Raw genomic sequence first — 9,854 nt, forward strand, 5'->3', positions numbered from 1 at the left:
ATTATAGAGTGTGTTAATGCATTCGTATCTCAAATGAAAGGTTATGGGTTTGAGTCTTATAACACACATTTTTATTGCTTAATATATCTGATTTGATTGTGTGGGGGAGGGAGCAGGAAACAGTTTATATGGCAACATGACATGTTTTTTTCTTAAATTTTAGATATATATATATATATATATTGATGTAGAACTGGTGCAAAATTTTAACTCTGTATAACCGGTGTTATTTTTTTAATAATTTAGAAGCCCCCTCTTCGGAACTCCATCCATATATGACGTTTTCTATACCGGCCTGCTGGAATACGTGAATCCAAATACTTGAACGTGCGTAAGAGAACTAGTTTCATCATCCACAATTCCACATCAATATATCATAGGCAGTTAATTAGGCGCCCATAATTTTTAATGTGTCAACATCACCACCTTCGTGCATGAGTTGTCCAAAACATACATCTATGATCTATAAAATAAAATGAGAAGGAAAAAAAAGTAGACATAAAATCCCAAGCACATATAATATATATTCTCAAGAGAATATAGTTATCAAAGTAAACCCTAGTTAAAAAACAAAGAAAAATGAGCAAAGTCTTGTGCTTGGCTGCTCTGATGGTGGTGCTGGCTGTATCATCAGCACAGGCACAAAATGTAGAAATGCCGCAATGTGTTAGCGAGCTCGGTCCTTGTGGGCCGTTCACTAACTCGACAACTGTAGCGCCACCAACGCAATGTTGTCAGCCTCTCCAAAATCTGATTCAGAATGATCTCAGCTGTCTTTGTACAGTTTTCGCCAACGTCGAGTTGGCGACAACCTTGATGATTAATGTCACTGAGGCAGCTACTCTTCCACAGCGTTGTAACCTCCAAATCGATTTACTTGCTCGGTGCCAAGGTAACCTATGCTTCTAATCAGTTTTACTCCTAGACCTTCATTTACCTCAAAAATAGGGTGTCGTGTCGTGTTGGACTACACGACACTTTACTTGGATACTTCATTTTAAACTAAAAACTGACTTTTTTCTACAAAACCAATCGAACATTTTGGACACCCGTATCCGAAAAGACGCTCAATCAAGTGTCTGAGTAACATAGTTTCTAATCTGCTGTTAGCTAATTTACTATGTTGAAATATGCATGATCTATTTATTATTGCTGTGTAAGCAGCAATATGCAGATATGCTGACTAATTTAGATTAGTTTGTTAGCATTTCTCAACATAATTTGATTCGGGGGGGATGGAGTTCGTAGGAGTTTGTTTGCTACGCAGCACTATAAAGCCGCAAGTCACGACCCCCCTTATTATTCTTAAAAGTTACTCTATATGGATAGTAATAACTTTTTTGCCATAACTCTATGATCTTTATGTTACCATGGTTCACCAAAAAAAAAAAAAAAAGCCGCAAGTTGTTTTTTTTTTTTTATCCATTGGAGCCACAAAGACGGTGCAAAGTAGAAAGAAGGAGAGGGGGATTCGAACTTGTGACCTATCGTACACAGCACCTCAATCTTAACCACTAGGCCAAGACATCTTTGGGAGCCGCACGTTGTCTTTTATAGGCAACCGCTAATAATTGAGTCTTATAATATTAATTTTTCTTTGTAATCCGCTCCGAATCCGAAGGAAAAAAAAAAGTCTGAGTCGGAGAAGGGTCGGAGTCGAATATCATAAAATAATCCGACTCCAACTTTGAGTCATCAATCAATCCTTTTTTCTTATTTATGTTACTGTATTATGTATGTATAACCTGACTTCGACTTTCAGCCAATTGCAGTATATATAATTTTCCCATTGAATAAATAATTGTTAAAAATAATTGTAATATTTAGATTACTTATACTATATAAGATTTCCATATGATTATCAGAATAAATTGTAATGATTAGATTATTGTATTATAGAATATTATTCTATTATAAAAAATGGGCAGAAAAATAAGTCGGATCGGGTTCGGAGTTTGATGTTTGGATTTTAAGTCAAATATTCGGGTTTTCATTCGAGTTAGATTCGGAGTCGGATGTCCGGATTTTAAGTCGGGTCGGATTCGGATTTTCATAGTCGGGTTTCGGACTCGGACTCAGATTTAAAATCCGACTTCTTATATAGTCGGAACTCGGAATCGTATTATGCATAATCCGATCCAAGTCCGACCCGTTGCCATCCCTACTAACGGTAGAACTAGATACTATTTCCACCCACCTTGAAAAATTGTTTTAATTAACTTTTACACTATTTAATATAATGTTTTAACTATTAATTGTATGATTCCCTCCTCTATCCCATAATACAGTCGTTATTTTCCTTTTTAAGTGTCAAAATAAACATTCTTATTTTAAATTTTTCTACTTTGATATACTCTTATTGGATATTTAATTTAATATTAGTTATTTTATTCGCTAAATCGGTCAGCTTAATTTAGCAAAAGTTTCAATTTAATGATAATTTTGTTTAAATAAAAGGAAACATGGTGTATTTTCCAATACAAGTACATTATTAAAACAAAAATCAATGATATACACCAATGTCCTTAATTTCAGTGAAAAATGATAAACAATGCAATAATAATGGAACAGAGAAAGTACATGTTAGTAAAATATATATCAAATTGTTACATGTTGAGATTATATGTTTTGATTAATCGATTAATGTGTAAGTTATACTATTTCGATATTCATGTTGGTAAAAATACATAGTCAAAAAAATTAAATCGACAAAAATGTACCCATTTACAATGGTTTACATTTTGTTAAATAAAGTAGTTCAAATAAGTTCTATTGTATTATGAATTTTTTTCATAATTTTTGTTCCACCTGGATCTAAATTAACATATTTGTATGTAAAAATTTTCACATTTAAGTTATTAGCATCTAGTTTTTACTTTAAGTTCTCTTAAATTACATATTGAAGTTGCACAACTTTCGACGTATAATTAATTTTGACCATTAATATTTTTTAAAAACGTACTATTATATAGATTACAAAAAAAATTGATATTTTAAAACACAAAATTAAAAAGAAATGTAACAAGATTATGATAACTATGTTTACCCTCATACATAAGAGTTCTATTTTAAATACATGAAAAAAGATTGTAAAAAGTCGAGATTATAGTAATCATTTTCATTGGAGTCTTTTTTTTTTTCTCTCGAGCAACACATTGAAGTCATTGTATAGTTTTAAACATTTGACATGAAGTCATTGTATAGTTTTAAACATTTGACATGAGAATTGTACTGGTGGGGTTTTTTTTGCAACAGCCCTCATGGGCCCATCAATGGCACCATCAATGGGCCCATCAATGGTACCATCAATGGCCCCATCTATGTCTCCTGAAAGAGTTCCAACTCCAGGTTTGAGATCCCTCTCTCATCACAAACTATTTTTGTCTCAAACTACCTTTAATTTTCGAGTTTTTGCGAGAAACTATCTTATAATAAAATTGTTATCCTAAACTACCTTACTTTTACCATTTTATTGTTGACAGCTACCTTATGCCGATTTCCGAGGTTGGCTTTTGTTTTTTCAGTTCAAAATTGTGGGGAAAACAAAATTACCCTGGTGGAAATTAAGGAGGGTGATTGTTTCACTTTTAGTTAATATAGAAGAGGAATTTAATGAGGCATTGGTGGTACAAAGTGTCACATAGATATGAAAAAGAGAACGCATACATAGGGAAATTAGGGTGGGAAAAATTAAAAAAATGGTTGAAGAAGTCAAGTGATATAACGTGACATTTAAAAATCGGAAAAGACAAAAGTCAACGCTGGAAACCGGCATAAGGTAGCTTTCAACAAAAGTGATTTCCCGTGTTTCATGGGAATTCAATTTCCCTTGGAATTTGTATTTCCTATGCTTCTCCCATTTTCCTCCAACCAAACACAACACCCATAATGTATTTCCTAAAAATTTGTATTTTCAAGAGAAATAACTTCCAACAAAACAACACCTAAATATTTTAGTTGTTTTTCATGCAACAGCTCTTATGACGCCATCAGATGGACCATCAGCAATGTCCCCAGGTAAAGCTTTATATAAGTTTTATAATTTTTTTTTAAATATATTATGTAGATGGTTAAAAAATCATATTAAAGTCCACGATATGGGGCGGCTAAAGCCATATGCAGGGAGCGAGCAACTACATAGGACCTCCAAAATATAAGTGCGCAGTTCTATTAATTGTTCCCTAGTATACAAAAAGAAACTGATGAATCTAATCAAGATTGTTCCTTTCCAATTTATCGAGTGTAATGTTAGATGTAGATTCAAATAGGATAATTTCTATCTAGTGTTTAATTTTGTCTCTTCCTATTCTCCAAAAAAAAACCATTAATAACTCTTTTGACTCTTCTTATCCGGCCACCAAGAAAGTTCAATTCTTAATTATAATGTAATTTAGCACACTGCACTAAATTATACGAGAAGGCTCTGTCCACGATCCAAATGTTTTAAAAGAATAAGATTGGGTATAGCAGATCTTATATGAGGTGAAAATACAATAATTATCAATAGTAAGAAGTATGCTAGCATCGTACAGAATCTCACCTAAATGTTGTTGGAATGGGTATGATTCAAAATTTCCTCCTATTAAGATACAAAAGAGTCTACAATTTTTGAGGTTGATTATTGGATTAAATAATTCTCTTTTCTGAACATATATTTATATATAATTAATGTGACAATTGATCAGAGAAGTTTCACTTGAATTGTGTAGTAAAAAAAAAGTTCTACTTTTATGCTATTTTTTTTTTTTTGTTGAAAAACAGCATCCCATAATTAATTAGCAGACATAAAAAATATTCTTACAATCCTTTAGAAAGGGTTCAATATAATAACTAGGGGGTGAGGGAAAAGTCATAGTTACATTACAACTAGAGTCCATCATACGGACTTGTTTAGCTATTACATCCGCCACCTTGTTGAGGTTCCTGCAACAGAACTCAATCTTCACTCCCGGCATCGTCCTCCACAGTTTTCTGCAATTATAAATAATACTTGCGTACTTGTTAGAATAATCAACCTGCCCCTTGAGAATTTATGCTCCCGTTTGTTATCAAATATTTTCTAGAAGTTTTCACATACGAGATATCTTTGTTCGACAAATAAGGATCTGGTCATCTTATTTTTGCTTAACTTATCATGATTTTATCATCTTTTTTCTTAACTTTCTATTACTTTCTTTGTTACCTTTGAAAAAAACAAAGATAAAAATGAACAAAACAGAACCTACTGATGAAAGTAAATAATTGTATCCAGTCTTACTATAACTCCCAAGTCCTAATGGTTGATAACTTGATCTGATAGCTAATTTGATGGTGCTTTCATGCTACAGGTCTTATGGCAGCGCCAATAGAAGGCCCGTCAATGTCTCCAGGTAAAAAATAATCCAAATGTTCTAATGAAAAAGTAGGAAAATATATATGTTGTTGATCCCACGAGAACACCCAACAATCCCCTCAGACTAAGGATCACAAAACTCATGTTTTCTCCACGAGCTCACCTATAGGTTTACCATTAGTATGATATTATTGTCTGCTTTGAGCTTGGTCTGTACAAATTTGTTTTTAAGCTCCTTCCCAAAAAGTCCTTAATTGTACTAATGGAGTAGCTAATTCTTATAAATTAGACAACACTTTCTTATCTCTCCGACGTAGGACTTGAAGGCCCGGTTCTTTTGGACTTGTTTTCAATTAATTTCAGTTCAATTAATTTAATTTCAGTTTACTTAATTTAATTTCAGTTCAGTTAATTTATTTGATTTTAGTTCAATTAATTTAATTTCAGTTTAGTTAATTTAATTTCAGTTCAGTTAATTAATTTGATTTTAGTTCAATTAATTTAATTTCAGTTTAGTTAATTTAATTTCAGTTCAGTTAATTTGATTTTAGTTCAATTAATTTAATTTCACTTCAGTTAATAATAATAATAATAATAATAATAATAATAATTTAATTTTAGTCCAATTCTTAATTTAATTTACTTTCAGTTCAGCCAAAATAAGTTCAAAAGAAAAGGGCTGAAATGTACTACCCCCAACATATACAGTCCTTAAAAAAGTTAATTAATATAAAAATTTTAAGCAATAAACTAAGCATTAGTAACATGATCAACGTATGTTTTCTTATAAGCTCATACATTAATACAATTATTTAGAAAATATATGTGGTACTCATCTGCAGCTCCTTTATATCAAAACCATACTAATGAGAAGTTTCCGCTAGTGCCCATTACGCATGTTTTCTTGTTTAAACTAGGTAGTTTTTTTAAAGTCCTATAGATCTTCACGTAGTTTTCACTATTGAAGTCCTGTGTATTTGGAAATATGGATGATCATGCTAGTTACTTACTTAGTGCACACTATAAGGAGCTTCGGTTTAGTCAAAGCTCAACTCTAGTAAGCTCGACTAATATTTGACCTCGACTCAAGACCTGAACAAAGTTCTCCTAATATCAATATTGTTCTTGACTAAGTGTTCCTCCATCCAAAAGATGTATATTGGGAATCTCTGTCTTTCTTTTCTCTCGTATTTCCTTCTTTTTATACATGAAGAAATGAATAATTGTATTTAGACTTATTTTTAAGTCATTGAAAGTTTTATACAATTGATATGTTAATTGTTTTCGTCGCCCATTTCATTCAACAGATTTTATGGTACCATCCGAAGTGCCATCTTCAGCTGATGCACCGATTTCAGGTTTGTGATTCCCATCTATTGGCCTCTACGTGTGGTTTCTTGGATGAGAGTATGAGTGTATGACTATATACAAGTCTATCAAGTCTTTTATAGTAAAACCAATCAGCAATATGGACAATACACATGAGTTTGCCTTGAGACGCTCTCTCACAAGGTCTTCTTTATTAGATCCTTTCTGATTAGGAATTACTACCCCCGGTCTTTATTAGTTTACCCGTATTTTTTTTTTGGGATGTCCGTTATTAGTTTACCCATTTCTTTTGTTTCTATTTTTTGAATGAGACCACTAACTTTCCATCACACATATATTCAACTTTAACATAAAATAATAGTTTATCTTTCCTTCTGTGTCTCACACCATTGTTTCTCCTAAGATATTGTACAAAAAAAAAGGGTAAACTAATAAAAATCGGAGGAGTATTAGTTAGTTTGTTAAACCCCATGTATGTTGTGCACATGTGAGTTGTTCCACATTGGAGAAAGAGGAGAAAAAGTACCACAATATAAGTTAGAGGAGCTACTCCTACTATTGTCAATTGGTTTTAGTATGGAACCTCCTTTGGGCTTGTATGTGGATCGAACTCTCATCTCCGTAATGGGTTGCACAGGCCCATTTTCAATTATATCAAATTTATCATAGTTCCACCCATAATCCAAATCTTCATCCCATTTTTTTGTACCATTCATGTCACTCAATATTATTGTTGGTCGATATCATTAGATCTAAACAAACTTGTAAATTTTTTTAGAAAAATTGTAGTAAAGAATAATTGAATTCAATCAATTAGTATGAGTGGCACAAATCATACTACAAACAAGTAAGATAAAAGATTTTTTTTTATCCTTCCACCAATTATATCCTTTTGCTTGCTTAATTCATTCCCTTCAATAACTTCTATGAAACTAAAATATACATTTTATTTCATATAGGAAATGGAGAAGCCCCAGATCTAGCTCCAGGAGCTGGTGGACCAGCACCTTCAATAGGTTCCGGTACGTACTACATTAAAGTTTTGTTTTTAAGACGGTAATTGTCTTTAACATTTATTAACATAATATGGATTTCATTTTCCACAAAGGTGACAATTATTATAATTTTTGATGAGCAATTTATTATTTTATTAACCAATTTTTTAAATGTAAATACGGTGTATGTGCAATATGGTGTATTTTTAAATACAACTTTAGACTTCTAGTTCCATCTTACTATTAGTACAATTATTCTCCACACTTATATATAAACGTTCCATCTTGCTATTAATATAATTATTCTCCACACTTATATATAGACGTCACATGACTCACAGTTTAACCTGCATACGGTGTAATCATGTAAGTAGATTAATCCACCAATTAGTTTTAGTACTAATCTATAAATGGATCTTGCAGGAATGAATTCTGCAGCTAACGGTGCTTCGGCAGGACCAATTTCAGGCTTGATGTTGCTCTTGGCAGGATTGATGTTCTTTTAGGAGCATTCAAACTTCCAATTAAATCGCTCTACATTAATGATGCTGGCAGTGCAACTATTACGTACATGCAGGCATTTTTTTACGTATATGTCGAAGAAGTCTAACATTTGATTTTTCTCATTTTTTAAAAAAATTTCTCCCACTTTTTGATTTGTGTCGTGATGTTTGTTTGAATAACATTTGATAGTGTATTGGATTGATTGATTCTATATCCAAACCTAAGATAAATTCATAACGACTTTTTATAGTTGTTAGTCGCTTTAACTTTATGTCTTTACTCACTTTTTATGGATTGATGGTCGTCTTATGTTAGCCGATTCGAAATCATGTTGGAACTAAAATAAACTTCAAAAATTATTAAAAGACACAGTCTGATTTTGATACAAACGTAGACATAATCACTAAATGAATTAAACTAGTCGGTAAAAGAAATTAACTTGGTCACTCTTGTACTAATTCTCTTTTTAATATTGGGCTTACCATTGCCTAATTTTAATTTAAAAGTAGGTGATCTCTTACAAGACAAACTCAATAAACTTTAGTATCATGTTATAGAAGGATAGAAAAGCAGGAGGCCAAATTCACTAAAGATTCCAATGTAAAAATGTTATTATTTTAAGTAAATCAGTTTTATTCGTTCGATTAGTTTATAGGTAAATTAAAGCATATTCTCTTATTCCTCCATTCTTTAAAGAAGTTCTCATTTACAATTCATACGGTTAAATAAATAAATAAAATTTTGATTGTATTTCGTGATTTGTTTATGAGTAAAAGGAATTATGATGAGCAATTTTATTAATTTTTTTGGTGAACAAGGAACTTGAAATAAATTAAAAGAAAAATCATCCTGTACAATCAGCAACATAATAGTTCATATAATAACTAAAGAAAAGGGAAACATCCTAGTTATATTGCATTCTAAATCCGACATCCTACACGCCTTGGTCATTGCATCGACAATTTTCTTAGTTGCTTTATCACATTGTCGTTATATGTATTGTCATCGTATATAATTTTTATAACATCGAGAATTTCAAAAAACTACCTTATAAAAATTTTCTTTCAAAAAATTACCTCATATAACATAATGTTTACAATATACTACCATTTGACCTTCTTTTTGACGTTGACTCTTAAATAGTTGCTTCCAACAAATAAAAAAGAGAACAAAAATGGAGGAGTGAGAAGCGAGCGGGAGCGGATGCTCGTTAAGAAGAAAATGAAATGAAGGGCAATTTGGCACCTATGTGGGTTGTTAGGGGTGCCTAGACCATGAGATCAAGGCAATAAGTAGCAATGAATCCGTTGCGGGTGGTCAAACCCTCATTTAGCTATCAGTTGGTAGTATTTTGAAAAAAAATGTGTTGAATAAGGTAGTTTTTTGAAAAATAATTTTTAAAAGATAGTTTCTTGAAAAATGTTGTCATAAAAGGTAGTTTTTTGAAATTTTTATAAAATATTATATGGTCAAATCCTAAAGAGGTGCCATAGGATATGAGTATGTAACTTCATTTCGTTGTCACGATGTCATTAGCTAGCTAGCTCAGTTAATCGGACTAAACTCACTCCTGTAATTATTTGACAACGGGTGGATATTTGGCGACCTCCTCTGAGATGCGAAATCGATGACATATTATCAAGTCTTTTGAGCATCTTGGCATTATTCATTTTCCGCACCCAAGAATGTTAGGT

At 31.9% G+C, this 9,854-nt stretch overlaps 1 protein-coding gene across 1 annotated transcript; it reads left to right on the forward strand.

The window, feature by feature from the left end:
• The first annotated feature begins 447 nt into the window (after positions 1 to 447).
• Positions 448 to 8,355, forward strand: LOC104892078 (non-specific lipid transfer protein GPI-anchored 9). Its single transcript, XM_010677900.3, has 7 exons — positions 448 to 892; positions 3,256 to 3,348; positions 3,976 to 4,017; positions 5,328 to 5,369; positions 6,640 to 6,690; positions 7,621 to 7,683; positions 8,080 to 8,355. Exons 1-7 carry the CDS (start codon positions 580 to 582, stop codon positions 8,160 to 8,162), a joined length of 687 nt encoding a protein of 228 aa, XP_010676202.1. The 5' UTR covers positions 448 to 579; the 3' UTR covers positions 8,163 to 8,355.
• Positions 8,356 to 9,854: the final 1,499 nt, after the last annotated feature.

Source organism: Beta vulgaris, chromosome 5 (genome assembly GCF_026745355.1).
Source record: "Beta vulgaris subsp. vulgaris cultivar EL10 chromosome 5, EL10.2, whole genome shotgun sequence".
NCBI classification, from domain to species: domain Eukaryota; kingdom Viridiplantae; phylum Streptophyta; class Magnoliopsida; order Caryophyllales; family Amaranthaceae; genus Beta; species Beta vulgaris.

Coding starts and splice junctions, on each gene's coding strand:
- LOC104892078 (XM_010677900.3), top strand. CDS start 580: ATGAGCAAAGTCTTGTGCTTGGCTGCTCTGATGGTGGTGCTGGCTGTA. Junction 3,349..3,975: donor TGAAAGAGTTCCAACTCCAG/GTTTGAGATCCC, acceptor TTCATGCAACAG/CTCTTATGACGCCATCAGAT. Junction 5,370..6,639: donor AGGCCCGTCAATGTCTCCAG/GTAAAAAATAAT, acceptor TTCATTCAACAG/ATTTTATGGTACCATCCGAA.